The sequence below is a fragment of the Schistocerca gregaria genome, chromosome 8 (genome assembly GCF_023897955.1).
Source record: "Schistocerca gregaria isolate iqSchGreg1 chromosome 8, iqSchGreg1.2, whole genome shotgun sequence".
Taxonomy (NCBI): Eukaryota; Metazoa; Arthropoda; class Insecta; order Orthoptera; family Acrididae; genus Schistocerca; species Schistocerca gregaria.
In genome coordinates, this window is record NC_064927.1 from 327253026 (window position 1) to 327275479 (window position 22454).

The following is a 22454-nucleotide window of genomic DNA, read 5'->3' on the forward strand; positions in this document are numbered from 1 at the left end:
AAGTAATTAGCAGAGAATATTAATCTGGTTTGATAACAATGAAGCATATTTTCAAGCATACAACATTATTGTGAGTTACGTGACACACTACAGTTTCCATGAAGTTTTGCTGGTGTTTGGACATTACTAGTAATAGTAATTACTATGAACTTCAATGCATTCTACAGCGTTGACGTTAGATATGTTTTGTGCATCCAAGATTGCACGATTGGATTTTGTTCATTTGCTGCTTTATTATTCTTGTACAGAATTTGAGTGATTTCGAAGTCACTACAGTTATTTAAAATTTTAACTTTTGCTCGTTGTGGGGAGGGCGCGCGTTTTTATTTCGAAATCTACATTCATTGAACCAATTTTTGGTATGGAAAATTATGGTTAGCTACAGAGAAACTTTAACTTACTACAATTTTTTGTACCTTGCGATCGTTGTTGTACATTTGATAACGATGAGCCTAAAATTACCTATACTGTACTGCTTAGCATTAATCTTCAGATTCGATGCCTTGCTTCTATTAATCACGAACCTTTCGGTACACGTGTCAGAAAAATCCCTTTTAACACCGCAGATACGTTGTAGGCTCCTTACATAATCGTCGAAATATAGCGAATTGTTCTGGTTTGTTGTAGAAAACGACGTAGTCACAGAAAGCTCTAAAGGATTGTTAATTACTGTTATTCTGGTGGTTTAACACGCAAAGGGTCTTAGTCATGGCCATCCGGTTTGAGAGTAAACCGTCAGCTTATGCTCTAATTACTTTTTCAGCATTGAAAAGTGTTGGAACTTGTGTAAAATCTCGTTATGTAGTTCAGGTAGTCAGAATGAGATTTTTACTCTGCAGCTGAGTATGCGCTGATATGAATCTTCATATCAGATTAAAACTGTGTGCCGGAACGAGACTCGAACTCGGGACCTTTGCTTTCGCGGGCAAGTGTTGTACCAAGGAAGGTAGGAGACGAGATACTTCCAGAAGTAAAGCTTTGAGGAGGGGGCGTCAGTCGTGCTTGGGTAGCTCGCTTGATAGGGCACTTGCCCGCGAAAGGCAAACGTCCCGAGTTCGAATCTCGGTCCGGCACACAACTTTAATCTCCATGAAAGTTTTAATTCAGGTAGTGTTTTTGTTAAAATTAGGTCCTTTATTTCGAACTTAATTACGTGTTTCCTCCATTAGTCGATCTTTAGCTTACCTCCGTCTAACTCAAATTTTAGGGTGGGGTTTCTTATACGGAAAATCTGATTAGATGCATGTGAAATGGGCACACCATTTTTGTGGGAAAACTGTGGTGGATTTATATTGGTTTCTTTGTAAGCAGTGTTCAACCACATGTTCTCGCCATTCACTGTGTAAAATACGTCCAAATTACATTTGTTCGTGGTTTTATAAACGTAGAGGTTACTTCAGCTGAGTGTCAGTTAGACAGTTACAGTTTTGTGTAGAAATTTTACTTCAACCACACGTGCCCACCATTGATCATGTGTTGGATTGACACTGAAAAAATAACGTTTCTATGTGATCCTTCATATATGGTGTGGTTGGTTAAGTGAATATGAGAGAGGCTATAACAATTTTACGCTAGAAATTTTCCTGTGTTTCTGTGATTTCTTTGTAAGCAGTGTCATCTCACGTGTGTTCACCATTTGTAGCTTGGTAGGTTTACGCAGTCAAAATGAACTCCTTAAATGACTTCCGGCAGTTAGTATTGGCTGCAATAAATATTATTAAAACCGCCTCCGTTTCGATTAAGAATTTTATCAGTTTTCGCACCCTTCCTTTGTAAGTTGATATACGACCATATGTGGCCACCATCTGTTCGGTATTAAACGCGTTATTACTGTGGAACCCAGTGACAGAAGTGTCTGGTTCTAAATACTTCTCAATTTATTGTCTCGCACTATATTCGTAGTGCCCCAGCCCATTATACTCTCTCTCTCTCTCTCCCTCTCTCTCTCTCTCTCTCTCTCCGTACTTGCTCCGGACACTGCGAGAGGGCTGTACAAGCAACGATCACACGCACTGCGTGAACCGTATGTGCAGTTGACGGACTTTGAGCGTGGGCGTATAGTGGGCATGCGGGAGGCCGGGTGGACGTACCGCCGAATTGCTCAACACGTGGGGCGTGAGGTCTCCACAGTACATCGATGTTGTCGCCAGTGGTCGGCGGAAGGTGCACGTGCCCGTCGATCTGGGACCGGACCGCAGCGACGCACGGATGCACGCCAAGACCGTAGGATTCTACGCAGTGCCGTAGGGGACCACACCGCCACTTCCCAGCAAATTAGGGACACTGTTGCTCCTGGGGTATCGGCGAGGACCATTCGCAACCGTCTCCATGAAGCTGGGCTACGGTCCCGCACATCGTTAGGCCGTCTTCCGCTCACGCCCCAACATCGTGCAGCCCGCCTCCTGTGGTGTCACGGCAGGCGTAAATGGAGGGACGAATGGAGACGTGTCGTCTTCAGCTATGAGAGTCGCTTCTGCCTTGGTGCCAATGATGGTCGTATGCGTGTTTGGCGCCGTGCAGGAGAGCGCCACAATCAGGACTGCATACGACCGAGGCACACAGTTCCAACACCCGGCATCATGGTGTGGGGAGCGATCTCCTACACTGGCCGTACACTTCTTGTGATCGTCGAGGGAACACTGAATAGTGCACGGTACATTCAAACCGTCATCGAACCCATCATTCTACCATTCCTAGACCGGCAAGGGAACTTGCTGTTCCAACAGGACAATTCACGTCTGCATGTATCTCGTGCCACCCAACGTGCTCTAGAAGGTGTAAGTCAACTACCCTAGCCAGCAAGAACTCCGGATCTGTCCCCCATTGAGCATGTTTGGGACTGGATGAAGCGTCGTCTCACGCGGTCTGCACGTCCAGCACGAACGCTGGTCCAACTGAGGCGCCAGGTGGAAATGGCATGGCAAGCCGCTCCACAGGACTACATCCAGCATCTCTATGATCGTCTCCAGGGGAGAATAGCAGCCTGCATTACTGCGAAAGGTGGATATACACTGTACTAGTGCCGACATTGTGCATGCTCTGTTGCCTGTGTCTATGTGCCTGTGGTTCTGTCAGTGTGATCATGTGATGTATCTGACCCCAGGAATATGTCAATAAAGTTTCCCCTTCCTGGGACAATGAATTCACGGTGTTCTTATTTCAATTTCCAGGAGTGTATATATCACACCGCTGCCTAGCGACCAGCCGACGACCGACTGCACTGGAGCAGGATGCGGGAGCCACATTGCCGTTCTGAAAACTAGACATGCACGTCCAGGGATTTACCAAGGAGTGTCTGTCGTTTCGTCGTTTGTGTTAATAGTTCAGTTTGTAGATTATTGTGTGTGCTGTTTGCTACACAGCGAAGCACGCCAATTCACGTGTTCGGCGAGGGACTGCTTTGAAAAAGAAAAGGAAATAAAGTGAGCGTTATGTTTGATAGTGATGACGGGGTTTGAGTGGGCCACCTCACAGTCACTTTCAACCTGTGCACCTAAAATTCAACTCTTATTGACATTGTTCAACCGTCTGATCGCATCACGCCTCCACTTTTTTTTTCATAGATTCTGTGGCTATTACCGACAAGCTTTTACACCATAATGTACTAAGACGATGATCACCTATAGGCATCAACTTCCCCAGATTTTCACAGATCTCATTGGGCGTTGGCATGCTGCTTAGTGGGCTATAGTGATTCTAATACGTATAGTTACTTAAAATGAAAGCCCATCTAGTACCTGGAGTGCAATCTTCCCAGAGGCTGGAGTCCTGACTCAACATTGATATCAGGGGCTAACGGGCGATATTCTCATACAGAGAAATATGAAATAATTCTACACTTAACATAGTCTCCTCCCCGGTTTGTACATGATTGTAGTAGGTGGCGGCCAGCGTTTCGGAGGTAAATGCTATCGGGCGCTAGTGCGATCAGCATGCTTATGCCACAGTATGGCAACAAACTAAGAACTAAAACGTTTTCTCAGGAGATAATGCCCCACAGCTTGTAGACATGACATTATGCACTCATCTTCTGATAAATTTCTTACTTAAATAACCAGTTTCGGTTGACTGACGATCATTAACTTCTTAATTACAATATCTTTGACAGACAATAAACCGATAAATTTGTCACTGTTGTCATATCACAACGTAAATTACAATGTCAATGTATTAACTGTGCTATCCTGTTATATCAGCAATCGACGTTAAAGCTGTGAACCGATGCGTGTCGCATAGAGTCGACTTCCTGTGATTTTATATTCGCCTAATACGATGCCGTAAACTCTTTTAAGAATATGACGATGAGCAGTCGACCGAAACTGACTGTTTCAGTAAACGTTTTATCAGTAGCTCATGGAAGAAGTCGTGACATTTTTCAAGGAATAAAACACTCGTTGCCATAATAAGATTGTTACCAGAAGCAAATGTAATTAACAGAGGTGTCAGTCGAGATGATTCCCTGATCTTGGAGCTCGAAATTTCTGGTCAAAATAAGAGATCACCCTACATTGAGTTATGGAGAGGGTTTAGCTCCCATGTATAAGGCAGAATTTAATTCACAATGTTTGTTTTCGAAGAAATGGCATAAACTTAAACACCTACATGCTACAAAAAGGAATGACTTGAAATTGCTACCTCATGTAATCTTGTAGGCTGCAATTATAATTAACAACGAATATAAATCCGTAATTGGTGTTATAATACTAAAAAATGTGCTGCACTACTTATTTTCACGTAAAGACATCTTGTCATGTATGGCAATCCTTGTAATATAGTCTCAATTGAAATTCCAATGTATATGCTGTTCCTCAAATTAAGGATATTAAAGTTTTCTTATAATTTACGGTTTTGATAACTTTCTGCAAGAAGACACACAATTCATTAGGTAAAGGACAGTTACATTATATTCTATCTTTGAATAATTTTTGATAGGTTGTGAAAATTTTATTGAAAGGGTTTCAGAAGTAGAGCTAATATTATGCTGTTGCAGCCTGATAGTGACAATAGACATAATAATGGCAAACTAAGTGCATCACGGCTTCTGACGTTTTATAATAGTGTTTTTGAAATTGTTATTCTCCAGAGCCTGCATTTCCTTAATACTTCATACAAGTCTCGTGACTTAGCTGTGTTTCTAATTGCAGTACAAAAATATACAGCAAACTAATGGTAAACACCGATAAACTGTTGATTGAAGTTTATCTTAATTAACCACCTTGCCTGATGTTTCAGAGCGCTTGTTCCTTTGCGCGTTTGTTGAATTGACACAGCAGTGCGTAGTACGTGTACGATGCATTCACCAACTGTAAAATAAGACCAAATTTAAGAAAATGTCAAAAAAACTATAGGTATACTAATAACTATAGTTACTTATTTTCAGTCTGATTTCATTCTCAGAATATTATCCTGCAAACCCGATAACATACTTTTGTATTTTCTGAAAGTCTACATTGTCTCTAAATGCTCTAGCTTCTACGTGTTTGATTAGTGTTTCACATTTTATTAAATAACATGTGCTATTTAAGCTTCAACACTGTATATGTACTCTGCAGGCAATAATACTGCATATGAAAACTGAAATTGTTTTGATGCTTCTTGTCATGATGATGCTAACCATTACCAGAGCAGAAACGTAAGTATATCACTTTCAGTACAGAAAGCACTGTTATCACCTATGCCTCTTGACCTTATCTTATCCATAGGGTCCCTGGTTTCCTAGTAGCTATATGAGTATTATGCAAACAGAGACTACTTTGTCTGCTTTTGTCCAAGTAATGAGGTGTGCATCAGAATAGTCGCTAAACCATATCTAAGAGCATAAGTAATGTTGAGTATGGTATGAATGGAAGGTATCAGTTGAAAAGGAAGACGAACTCATCTGTGCATATTCGTGAGTTTATTCTCTCAGGATTTCACTGGCAGTCAGTAATAGAATTAAAAACTAAAAAAAAAAAAAAAAAATACTTGTATTCAGTGCAATCAATTGAGTAGGAATAAAAGGATAATGTGTTCATTAATGCTAACAGTTATCATGTATCCATGTGCTGCAAACTGATTCGTTCCAAATGATTTCGATAAAGGAATCGTTCAAATGAACTATGGAACATGTTGCTACCTGCACGACAAAGGACTTGGAAGACCAGTTGAACAGGATCTATAGCTTCTGGAATAGAAGTAATAGAGTGAGCATCAAAAAAAAAATCTAAACAGGGGTAGTGGAGTGTAGTTGTATTGACTCAGGCGACCCTGAGACTATTAGATTAGGAAATGAGGAACTAAAAGTGGTAAGTGAATTTTGATATTTGGGCAGCAAATGAACTGACGATGGGCGAAATCGAGAGTAATTTAAAATGGAGACTGGCAGTAAAAAGAACTGATGATGAAGTACTGAATCAAACTGAGCCAAAAAATAAATTTATGTCACAAGCTGACAGAGCCAAGGGATCCATTGGCAGGACACATAGTGAGGCAACAAGTAATAGTCAGTTTGGTAACTAAGAAATTTGTGGGGAGCAAACTTTGTGCAGTAGCCGAAGACTTGACTACAGTAAGAAGATCTATTTGGATGCAGGTTGCATTATTTACACAGTGATGAACAGGCTCTCATAGAAAACAAGGAAAGTGTTATACCATTGCAGCTGTACACATTTCTTTGAAGTAGACGTTCCAGTCTATATAGCAAGTGCCATATTCAGACAGACTAGTCTAAGGCACACACGTTATCTCACTCTAATTTTTACCGTAATATTGGGGCACACAATAACTAATGCAAAACATTTTTTTTAAAATTATGTTGGTTTTATTCAGGATTCAAATACACTACATTACTCCCAACTCTTCTCGCTACAAGACCCTATTTTTCGACAAAATCTCCATTCAAGGCAACGTGCTTACCCATATTATTAGAAGAGGTTGTATGCCCGAATGTTACCACTCAAATGGTCGGTGTTGGACCCAGAGTCTTTCTGCATCAGCAACCTTCCGGTCATCCACTTATTGATTCCTGTAGCGTACACCCTCCATTAGCCCAAACAGATGGAAGTCGGAAAGTGCGAGATCAATCATTGTAGGAGTCATAGGCCTGTGCGGCAGATCGGCGCCTGCGAGATCGGACGAGTTTGCGCGACTTGTTGTGGTGATAGCAGAGGCATAGCCCTGTGTTTCGCTGTGCTTTTGTTCACCTCCAGGCCTCCGTACACACCCTGCAAGTGCCTATGAATATCTGCGATGCTCCGTTTTTCCGCCAAAAGAGACGCAGTATCAGCTCTCTGGTAGGAGCGCACCTGCGTTACGGACGTCATTTTCAAGACTACGTGTAAGGCCACCACCTACGGAACTTCATGAAACTGGAAGGACAGAACTGCGAATATTCCACGATGTCCCACCACAAATTCCACATTTTTTCAATCGACATTTTTCAAGAAAAATGGTTTGAGCAGCATATGTATCACGCATGTGTAAGCCTACTTTTTGATATGTGTTAAACACCAAATTTCAAGCCGGGTGCTGTCGCCGAGTGGTTCTAGGTGCTTCAGTCCGGAACCGAGCTCCGCTACCGTAGTAGAAACAACTGTGTCTTTATTTAAACAAGCACCAGGTCAAGGGCCCTTCCCCCCCCCCCCCCCCCCCCCCACATTACACCTCTTTACCCGCAAACTTTATTTAGAGCTCCGCCAAGCTATGTTGGAGCCATGTGTAGCAGTATGCTGCACCGGGGTGGTAGGTAAGACCCCACTACTGCAACTAAAATACTGCCTCACAGCAGACATACGAGTCCGACACGACAACAGCCAGGTAACTGGGCGTCATGTCAAAATTTGTCTGATAGCTAACCAATAGGGATATTGCACCAATACAACCGATTCAATAGCCTAAAGGAAAAAGTGGAGTAGTAGTGCAGATTTTCACCACTAGTATACTCTTCATGAAGTCTCACAACTTGCGACATGGTCGCAATTGGAACAGTGACCCGAAAAACTAGAATAAATTTCTTTTATTTCACGTCTATGGTCACAGATTTGTAGGTCCTCAGACTACCAGTTTCGGTCAGCAATGACAATAATTAGATCCTTTTTATATAAAACATGTCCAAATATATTCTAGCCACTATGGTCTTCAGAATTAATTATCACTGCGCAGACGAAGCTAACAAACTGTTTACCTTCGCAACAAAGTAACCCATGACGGACGGAGCCAGAAGGACATAAAAAGCTGAATATCTGGGGCAAGAATGGCATTCCTGTCCCAGAAATGTCTACTGGTGTCGAACGTATGCCTCAATTTTATTATCTTTGGTTTACGACTGTGTACGATAATGAAGCAAGGATTGTGAGGAAAACGGGAACAGAGGAGAATCGAAGCATTTGGAATATGATGCAACAGAAAATGCTGAAAATAAGGAAGATTGATAAGGTAAAGAATGAGGAAGTCCTCAGCTGAATCAGTGAGGAAAGGAATACGTAAAAAACACTGACAGGAAGAAGGGACAGGAGGGTACGTCGTATTTCAGACATCAGAAATTAGTTTCCATGGTACTAGAGCGTAAACTTTAGAGGAAGGCAGAGATTGAAATATAACCTGCAAGTAATGAAGGAAGTAGTTTGCATGTGCTACTCTGAGATAAAAGAGATGGCACAGGACAGCATTACGTGCCGGGCCGCACCACTTAGTCAGAAGACTGACGATTAAGAAACAAATTCAGATCAAGAGCTCAGTGTAGTGTTACGGTATAAAATAATGCTTTGGATCTGAATTATAGCGCCTGCCGAAGTGGCCATGCGGTTCTAGGCGCTGCAGTATGGAACCGCGAGACCGCTACGGTCGCAGGTTCGAATCCTGCCTCGGTCATGGATGTGTGTGATGTTCTTAGGTTAGCTAGGTTTAACTAATTCTAAGTTCTAGGGGACTAATGATCTCAGAAGTTTAGTCCCATAGTGCTCAGAGCCATCTGAACCATCTGAATTATAGCGGGGTTCAGCACAAATAACTGCAATGTTCAATTCTCAGTTGCTGACAGTGTTCCTGTATTATAGTGTAAGAACCATATAAGAGAACACTACGACTGCACTAACTTTCAGAAACCTGATGCATGGCAGGAAAACCATCCAGAGTGTGATATCGCTCTGTGTACAGATTATATGGAATTCTCTGATGTATCCTTACAGACAACACCTATCAGGGGAATGGAGAAATCTCTGCTACGAATTTTTAGTATGTTATTCATTTATGATATTACAATACTGTAAACCACTGAGCATGGTAACATCATCATGGTGATACCAGAATACTTCTAAGGAAGTCTTTGCTACGACTTTCGATGTGTACACACCACGTACAACGCATCTGGTTCATATTACCTAATGTCGTTAGAGAATTTTGGGCCTATTTTTATATATTTCCTTGACATAATAGGTCAGAATAAAAAAAGTGAAAGTAGATCAGTATTTGTCTCTCTCATTGTGACGGTACGCCACAAATACTGACATTTTTAGCGGTTGTAAATCGTAGATTACGTATTTTGTGAATATAATTAGTGTAAAAGATATAGTTAATGTTCTTGAAACAACTGATATGCAGAGATAATTTAATGTCTATGAAAATAAAAAAGGATCAAATGAGACGCGATTGTACGGCCGAGGAGGAAGGACGTATTGTTTTGTTTCGCTATATGGAAGGCAGCCATTGAGCGGCTATACATATTTTATCTAAATTATTCGTATCTATTGCTAAAAGAAATTTGTTATTATTATTAAAAAATGAATTTCTTTGTAATAGTTGTCATCTCAAATGCTCGAAGGGGCTAATTATTTTTAGTAAGCATTTTTTCAGTAATTTGCGCTGCGAGAAGCTCATCTTCCGATGCAGCCTCTGGTCAGCCATTATTTTTCAGTGTTAACAGTAACTGTAAATGAGAGAGATTTCGTTATAAGAACTTTTTTAAGTTGCAACAGGTAATTAATTTACGTTTAAGTTCATGTTTCCAAACTATACAGATTCCATGAGTTCGGTAAGTTTTATCTTGGTTGCTCCACGGCAACAGTCGAAATTCTCTCAAGCCTTGCTTTGCAATCAATAAATAGAAATTAACAAAATTACATTCAGTTCAGTTAACGGCAACTACACTCCTGGAAACTGAAATAAGAACACCGTGAATTCATTGTCCCAGGAAGGGGAAACTTTATTAACACATTCCTGGGGTCAGATACATCGCTCGACCACACTGACAGAACCACAGGCACATAGACACAGGCAACAGAGCATGCACACTGTCGGCACTAGCACAGTGTATATCCACCTTTCGCAGCAATTCAGGCTGCTATTCTCCCATGGAGACGATCGTAGAGATGCGCGATGTAGTCCTGTGGAACGGCTTGCCATGCCATTTCCACCTGGCGCCTCAGTTGGACCAGCGTTCGTGCTGGACGTGTAGACCGCGAGAGACGACGCTTCATCCAGTCCCAAACATGCTCAATGGGGGACAGATCCGGAGTTCTTGCTGGCTAGGGTAGTTGACTTACATCTTCTAGAGCACGTTGGGTGGCACGGGATACATGCGGACGTGCATTGTCCTGTTGGAACAGCAAGTTCCCTTGCCGGTCTAGGAATGGTAGAACGATGGGTTCAATGACGGTTTGGATGTACCGTGCACTATTCAGTGTGTCACCAGAGGTGTACGGCCAGTGTAGGAGATCGCTCCCCACACCATGATGCCGGGTGTTGGCCCTGTGTGCCTCAGTCGTATGCAGTCCTGATTGTGGCGCTCTCCTGCACGGCGCCAAACACGCATACGACCATCATTGGCCCCAAGGCAGAAGCGACTCTCATCGCTGAAGACGACACGTCTCCATTCGTCCCTCCATTCACGCCTGTCGCGACACCACTGGAGGCGGGCTGCCCGATGTTGGGGCGTGAGCGGAAGACGGCCTAACGGTGTGCGGGACCGTAGCCCAGCTTGATGGAGACGGTTGCGAATGGTCCTCGCCGATACCCCAGGAGCAACAGTGTCTCTAATTTGCTGGGAAGCGGCGGTGCGGTCCCCTACGGCACTGCGTAGGATCCTACGGTCTTGGCGTGCTTCCGTGCGTCGCTGCGGTTCGGTCCCAGGTCGACGGGCACGTGCACCTTCCGCCGACCACTGGCGACAACATCGATGTACTGTGGAGACCTCACGCCCCACGTGTTGAGCAATTCGGCGGTACGTCCACCCGGCCTCCCGCATGCCCACTATACGCCCTCGCTCAAAGTCCGTCAACTGTACATACGGTTCACGTCCACGCTGTCGCGGCATGCTACCAGTGTTAAAGACTGCGATGGAGCTCCGTATGCCACGGCAAACTGGCTGACACTGACGGCGGCGGTGCACAAATGCTGCGCAGCTAGCGCCATTCGACGGCCAACACCGCGGTTCCTGGTGTGTCCGCTGTGCCGTGCGTGTGATCATTGCTTGTACAGCCCTCTCGCAGTGTCCGGAGCAAGTATGGTGGGTCTGACACACCGGTGTCAATGTGTTCTTTTTTCCATTTCCAGGAGTGTATATTTTAGTCATCACGTTCAAAATCTAAAGTTGGTACGTGAATAACTAGGGCCCTTCAAGAACCCGTTTCGTATTTACATCTGCACGTAAGTAAAAGTGATATGAAAAGACATATTCCCTGAGAGAAAGAAGCATGCTGATAAATTAAAAGTAAATATATATAAAAAATATATATAATTTCCTTTGTATATAACGAATAACGAATGTCAAGCGACGTCACACCGTCTCTATCTCATTTCCTAAAATAACCTAAAACATGTAGAATAAAATATATAACTCATACTACTAAAGCACAAATGTTAACAAAAATTCATTAAATATTAACGTATCTCTATAACTAAGCATTTCGGAAACGCATAAGTTTGTAAACCCTCTATGTGCTGTAGCGGTTAATGTATACCGTGTTTGGAAAAATTATACTATTCAAAACTGGCCCTGAGGTAAGTACGCTGCACCATGGGCCATAGATAACAGGCGTGAGTGACAACTGTGGAAATGTGTATTGGGGAATAGACGTGAACTGTGGAGCAACTGATCGCCCAGATGAACCAAGGGGATATCAAAAGAGTCTAGTTAATAACCGTTCAGTGAAAGTTGCTACGTACGAGACTCTCCCGTAGGTGCATGGCTTATGCGTCCATGTTGACTGATGTTCAACAGCGACAGAAGCTAGAATTTGCATTCCAATACCGCAACTGGACGTTTAATGGGTGCCAGCAGATGACCTTTCCAGATGAATCACGTTCAATGCTCCATTGGACAGATCTCTGTTGATGTATATGGCGTCAGATACCTGAAAGCAAACACCTTGCAACAGCCGGGAGGTGGAAGCGTTATGGTCTGGGAAATGATTTAGTAGCAATCGCTGGGTGAGGTTTTAAGTCTGGAAGGAATAATGGATCCACGCAGGTAACCGTCTATTCTTGTTGACTGTGTCCACACCTGCAAGCAGTTTGTTTGTTCCTCATCTTTATGGCATCTACCAGCAGGATAATCCAATGTGCCACATAGATCGCATTGTACGTCCATTATGTCTGCTGTGGTGTGGGGCAGTAGCAGTAGCAGAATAGGGGTCTTGCCAGCTGCCCAATACTGCTCAGCATTACGTACATCCCAGCATGCTTCATTACAGCTGTGAAAGACCGTTTTCCGAGACTGCAGTGGTGAATAAGAACACGACTGTTCCTACTATGCAGCATATTGTTTTAAAATTGGGCTTCAACTTAACGGAATAAGTAGGCTTACAATGCTGTATTACATAAATGCTGTGCAAGCTAAAAGATTTGTTTAAATTACATCGGAGGGGACTTTTCTAATTTAGGACGTACAACAAGTGACCTAAACGTTGTAAGTAGCCCTACAGGGTTTCTTCAGGACTGTGTGCTATGTAGCAGACAAGTTACTTTCTTTTATCCGTCTTGGAATCTGGCATCATAGAACTGAGCCAATGTCCAAAATCCATCATCTCGGATTCTGACGTAATAAACATGTGCCAGTATGCCCTGGTCGCCTTGTTCAGTTGTTGTGTTGGATTCTGACATCATAGTAGGGCTGCACTAGTATGGCACGAGTATGCTTAGCATAAATGACCTACTTCCACAAGCTTGATGATGTGACGTCTAGGATTTTTTACTTTATTAATAATTTATACTGAGCTCAACAACCCTACTCCCACAGTGAGGTTATAGGATTAGATGGAAAACCACGTTTCTTTCAATTTCCTGCCATTTCATTTACAGGGTCGTTGGCGTTTGATAGAGGTGTGAAGGGGTGGAAGTCTGGGGAAATATGATGACTCGTAGATGACATAAGTGATGATGTAATAGGTTACCACCTTCTTACCAGAATTGTCACAGTTCACCAACAAATGTGGTGTGATACACCTGTCAAATGAGTTGTAAGACCGTTGTTTTTTGGAGGAAGAGTGACATGTGTAAAGTACCTTACCATGTTGAAGGTACGTACTACATTAGATATTCACCGACTGGAACAAGATGGTGGTTGCTCAACAAGACGGTGACTTTCACATGACTCGCAGCAATGTCTGGATGAAACATTTGTTGAGATGTGTGTAGGCCAATGAGGAAGTGTTGTGTTTTCATCCAGATCTCCCGATCTAACGCCGACAGACTTCTTTTTGTGGGTCTAAAGGACCCAGTGCACGCCACCAACCACGTATGTTGGATGACATACGAGAGGTGATTGTGATTACATGTAAATTCTTTTTAATAGCAACCATGACATATGTCAGACGTTGTATTATTGCCGGTGGGAGGCAACTTGAACATCTTCAATCTTAAAACGCCATTAACAACATATCGTGAAAATCTTCTCGATTTAATATTCATAGTTTTATTTTTGTTTCAGTTACTGAAGTTCAAACGATAGAAGCCGTTGTTGGACACCGCGTAAACACACTTGTTGAAATGATTCGTACGCCACCTACCGTGAAATGCATGTACTTTCTCGGGTGAGCCGATAAATACTAATCAAGTTCAATAGTTCATATATCTCGTGCAACACCTATTGCAAAATGGTTGTACTAATTCAGAAACCTTCGTTGGTGCACGCACAACAGCCCAAAGTTTCATCACTAATTTCCCTCAAAGGAAATGAGTGGAGAGTGAATTATCGTACCTTTGTTTCTCTCTTGTGCGTTCCTTTACAATTAAAGGAACGCACAAGAGGGAAACAAAGGTACGATCATTCACTCTCCACTCATTCCCTTGGCGGCAGAACACCTTAAATCCGGATTTTACTCCACCAGATGTAGCTCTCACGCACATACTCACGTACTAACCGAGACAAAGGCAGGCCTGTTGATGGGGTAGAGGTGACCGGCCGTGATCACCAGCGGCTTCTGTGCGCGACTGATGAGAATCCTCAGGGCTCGCTTGAAACTCTCACTCGCCTCCATCCATGCGCAGCTGTAAGCCGCCGCTGACACAGCCTCGGCCTGTTAACATTAATATTACTGACACGATGCGAATTTCAATTAACAAAATAAATAATTGTTAGGACAGACAGACAAAACCAACGTCATATCACACACTTTTCATCTCACTGACGATGTATCAAATTAACAAGTGTTAGTTTTTCCAGAGAAGAAATAAAAACTTTGAGGTTCGCCGATGACATTGTAAATCTGTCAGAGACAGCAAAGGACTTGGAAGAGCACTTGCACTGAATGGATAGTGTCTTGAAAGGAGGATATAAGATGAACATCAACAAAAGCAAAAATAGGGTAATGGAATGTAGTCGAATTAAGTCCGGTGATGTTGAGAGTATTATATTAGGAAATGAGGCACTTAAGGTAGTAAAGGAGTTTTGGTATTTGCCGAGCAAAATAACTGATGATGATCGAAGTAGAGAGGATATCAAATGTAGACTGGCAATGGCAAGGAAAGCGTTTCTGAAGAAGAGAAATTTATTAACATCGAGTATAGATTTAAGTGTCTGGATGACATTTCTGAAAGTATTTGTATGGAGTGTAGCCTTGTATGGAAGTGAAACATGGACGATAAATAGTTTGGACAAGAAGAAAATAGAAGCTTTCGAAATGTGGTGCTGCAGAAGAATGCTGAAGATTAGATGGGTAGATCACATAACTAATGAGGAAGTATTGAATAGGATTGGGGAGAAGAGAAGTTTGTGGCACAACTTGAACAGAAGGAGGGATCGGTTGGTAGGACATGTTCTGAGGCATCAAGGGATCACCAATTTAGTATTGGATGGCAGCGTGGAGGGTAAAAATCGTAAAGGGAGACCAAGAGATGACTACACTACACAGATTCAGAAGGATGTAGGTTGCAGTGGGTACTGGGAGATGAAGAGGCTTGCACAGGATAGAGTAACATGGAGAGCTGCATCAAACCAGTCTCAAGACTGAAGACCACAACAACAACAACAGTTTTGCCAGACGATGATTACGATGATTTCGCGGGATTGCTGATCTTCACTCATGTAATGATCTACTACTTGGGAGACTAGGAGATGCAAGATAGGAGATGAGGTACTGTCGGAAGTAAAGCTGTGAAGATGTGAGTCGTGCATAGATCGCTCAGTTGGTAGAACACTTGTACGCGAAAAGCAAAGGCTCCTATTTTGAACTGCTAGGAAGTTTCGATTCACTGATTGTTCCCTCTTTCTTTTGATAATTTGCCTTAAATGAGTAGTACATATGTGCTATATATGAAAAACGTGACAGTTCATGTTCTAAATGAAATTGAGCCGTGCGTGGTTCACGTTCGCACGATCTCTTATTTTACATTCTGCCTCTTTTTTCCTCCATACCGCGACCTCGTTATGTTAGTTCCACTTCGGTTCTCACTGAGTTGCTGCTTTGCCTCCCCGTGAGCGGCAGTAGCGGCGGTTATCGATATAAGCCCTGGCGTATTATCTTTGCTGACTATATTACTTCCCGGTTGTCGTGTGTTCGGAGTTGGTTCGGATCTGCCAGTGTGTTGGAAACCGCTATCAGTGCACTTTGGATCTGGCAGTGTTTGACTTAGGACGTGGCAGAAATTCAGTCAGGGCGCGCCTGAAGTGATGTCCGGACAGCCATGACTCACCCGACGGTTGCCGATACGTATCACCTGAGTGCGCACCACCTTGGCTGGTCGTCGGTCGGTCGTCTTGTCGGACGTCGTGTATGTTGGCCGCCGATCGCTTATGGGTTGCCTGCGTGTGGCGACTCGTGATTCGTCCTTGCTATTGCACAGTCCCTGCTATTTGTATTGTCTAGCCCTTCGTGCATGTGTTCGTGAAACTGTGAGTAGCCTTTGATGTCAACTGCTCAGTTATTTGAGTCCTGTCTCCTTGCTGACTTGTGGCAGTCGGTCGGTTGGCGTGGAGCAGCGAGGAAATCTCCGCGGGGCGTCATTTGGCCGGGCCCGCTGGAGGTCTCTACGCAGTGTCGGAGTGTGTGGGGCTGTTCCCATTGCTACGAGGTCCGTGGCTCACCGATCCTGGACACGAAAGTTCAGTTTAGATTTAATTTACCAGCAAGTCAAGACTGTTGACATTGTGCTGTTTGGTTCTCGTTGTTGGTTCAAATGGCTCTGATCACTATGGGACTTAACATCTATGGTCATCAGTTCCCTAGAACTTAGAGCTACTTAAACCTAACTAACCTAAGGACATCACACAACACCCAGCCATTACGAGGCAGAGAAAATCCCTGACCCCGCCGGGAATCGAACCCAGGAATCTCGTTGTTGGCTGTTGGACATTCCCGCGAGCAACAACGTGCGTGTTCGAGTTGGCGAAGGTTTAGCCACCGTCCGGCGGAGTCAAACTATATTTGGTTATTTGCAAATCCAGTGCACCAGCGGAATTTTCTGCCTTGTGGCCATTAGCGTTCCGGTTACCTGCCGTGGCCGTTGACATGAATTTGCGCAATGCTATTTCCTCACTATGTTGTCGCTGTCCAGCATGGTGTGTAGTTCGACACCTTAATGTATGCTTGGTTGAGGGTGTCTATGCCTTTTATGTTTATAATTGAACTCCCCGTTGTGTGCCGGTCGAGTGGGGCGCAAGTTACCTTGTCGGTGGGTCTGTTGACGGTTGGGTTGTCGTCGGATCGAGAATGGTTGTACCGACTGCCTGTCTCACCTAAGTGATTGTTAGTATTTCAAGTGCTGGCAGACCCCGAATCTTCTGAGCGCCGTTAGCCGCACTGCTTTTTCTTATTTTCTGTTGTGTGCATTTGTATAGCTTGTAGCCGACGGTTTTGAATTAAAGTTGAATTGTTTTTAGTGGCGTTCTAAGCCATGGGCCTTCAGCCAATTTACAATTAAGGATCTTCGTCTTTCGAGCCTTCAGCCTAATCGAAGATCAAACCTTCTGCCTTGTGTTTCTTTTATTTGATTTTACCTTGAGTCTTCAATCATGGGCCTTTAGTAGTCTTTAAATGAAGGTTGTTGCTTTTCAAGTGTTACATTTTTGTGATTTAAGTCAAATTAGTGAACATAATTAAAGTGAGGCCTTCTGCCTTCTAAATACTCTCTTTGGCGTCTGAATTTTGAGTTAATGGCTTTTAGCCGTTTTTTTTTTTTTTTTTTTAAATTAAAGTAGATGTGCCTTTAAGGCATAAGATAGTGTGGCGTATTCAGCCGATAACTAAGTTCAATAATTTGTACTGTGATGTTTTGTCAAATAAATAAAGTTATATTTGTTTGAGTGTAACTGACAGCCGCTCATTTTGGCCCTTTGCAACAATTCCAACTACCTGTCCTGTCCTGTAGGTTTAGCAGGGCGTGTCAAATTGTTTATTTCGTACAGGAATAGTTTCTTATTGTAAGTTTTATTGAAATCCAGCAGTGAGCCGCAGAAGCATGTCCCAAGAATGAATTCAAGGAGAAAATGTTCAGAATACGTTTACATGGTTCATGTTTTGTGACGACTGCATTAGTGCTAGTAGTGGATCAATGGGCATACGCGAACAGTTTTCCAGGAACTGGTAAGGGGGTATGAGATCACATGGATAGTGTCAGGTTACATGTGAGGCAGTTGACTGAGGTATATTGAAAGTAACTCTCCGTCCCCTCACCTTTAATACGTCTCCCCTCACCTTCTGAGGCCTGTCCACACTATTTTATGTGGTGCAATCAATGTCATATCTCCTCCCTCCTTTCCTGGACTGATGAGCCTTGAGCCCTCATTCCCCCTCCCACTTTTATTACTGGAACAAATTTGGCGGACTGTGGTCTGGTTTTAACACCTAAGATAAAGGTGTATAGAACTGTAAATCAGCGGATACTTGATTGCATTATTAGACTTTCTTTTCCTTCTTAAATAGCTCCTATATTTTTGGTGCCAAAGCCAAGTAATGCAGCGTGTAGACCAGTCGTTGATTACCATGCTTCAAATTAGAAGGTGTGGTTGGAAACTGTTCTACTTCCTGCCCGACATAACAGTTTTATGTGATCTGCAGGAATACGTGTTTTTACTGAGTTGGACTTTCATTTAATTAAACCTATTACCAGATATCTCTCACGAAAAATTCTGTGTTTAACAATGTTTTGCACTAATTTCAATCTTTTTGGAATTAACAGAGTGCGCTCTGGACAGCCCACAGATGCGGCGGTGTTGTCCCACCTTTTACATTCTGTGTTGGGGGATCTAAAATTTAAGTGCAACAATAATTACTTAGACGATGTATTCATTTATAGAGTATCCATCGTAGAACATTTACAATATCTTAGAAAAGTGTTGGGAGATCTGAGTGAGGCGGGATTGATAGTTAAGCTCTCAAACGAAAATTTGGCCCAGAGTAAAATCTCTTTGGCGCACATGTTATCGTCTGTGGGGATAACAATGATCAGGATGCACTCATATTCCGTACAGGTTTCTGCTGTCCAATGACATGAAGTGCGTTGCACGATTCATAGTCATGGTGAATTTTCTCAGAAAATTTACGCCCATTTGCGCCCAACTTGCTGCTCTACTTTCTCATCTGTGTCAGAAAAATAAGAATTTCCAGTGAGGCGTAGGGAGATTTTCAACAGGAGCACTTTTATACCTTGAAACAAACGTTGTGTACTGCCCCAGTACTAGGTGTTACAGACTTCACCTTGCTGTTTGTTGTGCAGACAGACATTTCAAAATCTGGCGTGGTGCCGTTTTGTTACAAGAACGTGAATGAGAGCGGAGGTCTCTGGCTTATACTCTAGAGTCTCGTCAGCTGCAGAAGTAAATTATTCTGTTTATGAGTTGGCAGCTTTGGTGGGCGTTTCTGTCCTAGAATAGTTTAAGTTTAACCTGGAGCATAATAACTGTAACTTAGGAACTGATAATCAGGCATTGAGTTGTGTCCGTCCTAGATCCCATAAAACCGAAAATATTGCCCGATGGACAGTCCGAATATATGCCTTTCAGTGATTTGAAATTTTCCTGGCGTAAAGAGTATTCCGTAGTTGTTTCGGGATTGTTGCCAATGACTTCGACTTCTTGCCACAATATTTCGGCTGACAACCATTCATTCATCTTCAGGTAAGTGCTTTTCACTTGTGATTGCAATTTCACACCGTGGACACTGTATCAAAAAATTGGCGTGAAGTGACATGTGCATAGGTAATCACTACATGAGCAACCTGCATCGAGTTTGACGTCGTCTTTCAATATTGCTTCGTCCATGGCACGTAGCAACATGTCTAACGGCGGTAGTACATGCGCGGTGGCTGTCGCAAGGCGGCCTTGCATAGTTGAAATTCAGATGTCAAATTAATAAAGTTGTCACTAGATGTGTCACTAGTCATAAAATATTTCCTTTCTGCAGATATTGAAGAAATCTACGGGTCCCACTCCTTATCCAGTTGAAAGCCGCCATCATGATTAATAACATCTTCCGCCAATCGTATTTGCACGGACTCCTTAATAATTGTATCCCAGAAGGATCTCTTCGAGCCCAAGATTTCCATGGCTGAACTGTCCCTAGAATGTTCAGTGGAGATACAATATTCGGCTACTGCTGACTTACTGGGTTGCATAAGGCGAGTGTGGCGATCATGTTCAACGCACGTTTCGCATACTGTACTTGTTGTCTTACAGCCGTAGGTTTTGCTACACTGCCAAGTTATTCTTTAGTTTCCAGCCCTCAGCAGTTCCTAATAAAGGAATGTCGACCACTGTTAGTATCCAGCGCTTAAGTGTTATATTAACCATATTAGGATATCGTAAGGCCTTGGCAAGTTACCGCATTAATTAAAAAAAACGTTCGTTTTAATAATAATATTTCTCATGTGACGACTACCCCGTATTATCCTCAGCCATATTTACAGGGACATACTAACAAAAACTAGATATCCCCATTAATAATTAACCATTCTCGTTTAGTTATGTAGATTGTCTTAGTCTTGCCCTTGATACAGCCTGCCATGAGGCACATAAGAGGATGGCTGCCAGACTTAAGTTCACCACTGAGGATTTTTTAATTGTTTAATGATCTATGACCAGTATGTAATAACGTTGAGGATATCCAGGCTAAATAGGAGACGGCGAAACATAAAGTTTCTCTTATACATTAGAGAGATCCGTAGGTACAATCAAGGATGGGGGGAGGAGAGAGACGCTGTTTCAATGAGAGTGGGGTATGATATTTATGTGAAGACTTTCTGGAGCTAAGTAAGGGACACGGAGGATCACGGGGAAAATGCTGCCCTGATATCTGTGGCCTCATGAGACTGTTAATAGATTTTCCTGTGTCAAACATTAAAATGCATAAGAAAATCAGGTCATATTTGAGTCAGCTGAAGTCAGGTAGTGCCGAAGCAAAGGTCGTATCTAATGAATGAGCTCCTACTCCAGCTTCCGATTTCATAGGAGTAGATTGATACCTTCATATCGATATATTGTCAGCTAGCGTCGCTACCTTAAGGTGAGGTGTGTGGAGTTTCCTTAGCTTGTCGCAGAGGCCACAAGTTCTGGATGCGCGGTGTGAATGGCAGTCATGAGCATATTATCCCATCCACCCATAGTAACGATTGTCATCTTGGGAAGTGAACGTTTTTTTTTGTGTGGATCTGGTATTGTGATTGTTAGCCACGTATAAATTCTTTTGTTCATTTTTTATGTTTCCCCTGCTCGTACGGAACACTTTCATTCGGTGTATCCAGGTTCTGTTCCTGCCACGAAAGTACTTGGTCGAGGTGTACCCGCTGTGAGAACATTGTAGCAGCTATGATCATCATCCAATGGAAGTTCAAGGGAAGCCTCCATCAGCTGAGTTACTTCGTGACAGCTCTTAGTTGTACCAAGGCGAGTGGGCATATCACTTCCATGGATAATTCTCGACTGTGTTCATGCGGGGTCTGCTGCCCCATCATTTACGTGTCGAATAAAACTGGTTCTCTGTTTGATATTTAAGAATTAGATCTCAACAATTGTAGCCAATATGTTAAATTTACATGGTCTTTTGCTTAAGATTCCGAAAAGAGTCCCAACAATAACTTGTGCATATTCATCATTTAGTTTCATATGTAAAAACTGGACCACATAGGTAGGATCTTGTCTCTAATTTCTCTTTGGTCTCATTTGGCTGAGATGGTCTTACAGTTTTTATTATGGTGTCTTTTTGGATATGGGATGTTACTGATACTGAATTTATTTAACAACACCTGTTGAGAGTAAATTTCCCATGTGTGGTTCCCCAGGTATTAGCTGGTACTCGGTTTAAATGTGTGCGACTGTACCAGAGGGGCGGTGTAGTCAATAGAGTTGCTGGAGTCTCGTATCATGAATTGATTTATGTTTCTGGTTTGTGGAACAGGTGCCATTCTGTCACATATGTAATTATTTTAAGTTATTATTGACATGTGTCGCAATAATTCTTTAGTTTTTTAGACGTAAAATTTAATTGTTTAGTTACGCTTTTTTTCAATTTGGTGGGAACCCTGTTGAGACCTGTGGCGAATGTAAATAACTCATCTATCAGCTTCTAAACGAAGATTTTCGGGATGTGTCTTTAACCTCCTTCGTCGGCTAGTGGCCTTCTCTTTTGGAACCGTAAATTAGCTGTGCATTGTAATTTAACTTTGGTTATTGGAATTCTGTCAGGATTGTGCCGTGAATAGGATCTGAATTACTTATTGATGATTTTAAATAATTCAGTAAATTTCCCTTATGAGTGTTTAATTTAATAATGAAGTGTGTTAAGGTTACCAGCGTGTGTCTTACTTGAAACTGTTGATGTCAAATAAACTGTGAAATTTTGTTTTGCTTTGCTACTTACCGGTCCAGGATCCTCTCACCCTCACCAATCCACAAAATTGATTGCCATCTATTACAGTTATCACTCAAAAAATTATTAAACAGTAAGCAGTTGTTCATCAGAAAATTATTGAAGAACTGCTACTAGATTTATCTCGGGAACTGTGATGTGACATCCTAGCCTGATACCTGCCAAATATTATGAAAGACAGCT

General features: G+C 42.6%; 1 protein-coding gene across 1 annotated transcript in view; it reads right to left on the reverse strand.

Moving 5' to 3' along the window:
• Positions 1–5228: 5228 nt before the first annotated feature.
• Positions 5229–22454, reverse strand: part of LOC126284899 (odorant receptor Or2-like) — a 52163-nt gene continuing 34937 nt past the window's right edge. The window contains exons 4-5 of the mRNA XM_049984162.1: positions 14334–14489; positions 5229–5303 (exon numbers count right to left, since the gene is read on the reverse strand). Coding sequence (XP_049840119.1) covers positions 5229–5303; positions 14334–14489 — 231 coding nt within the window. The remainder of the gene's footprint in view (positions 5304–14333; positions 14490–22454) is intronic.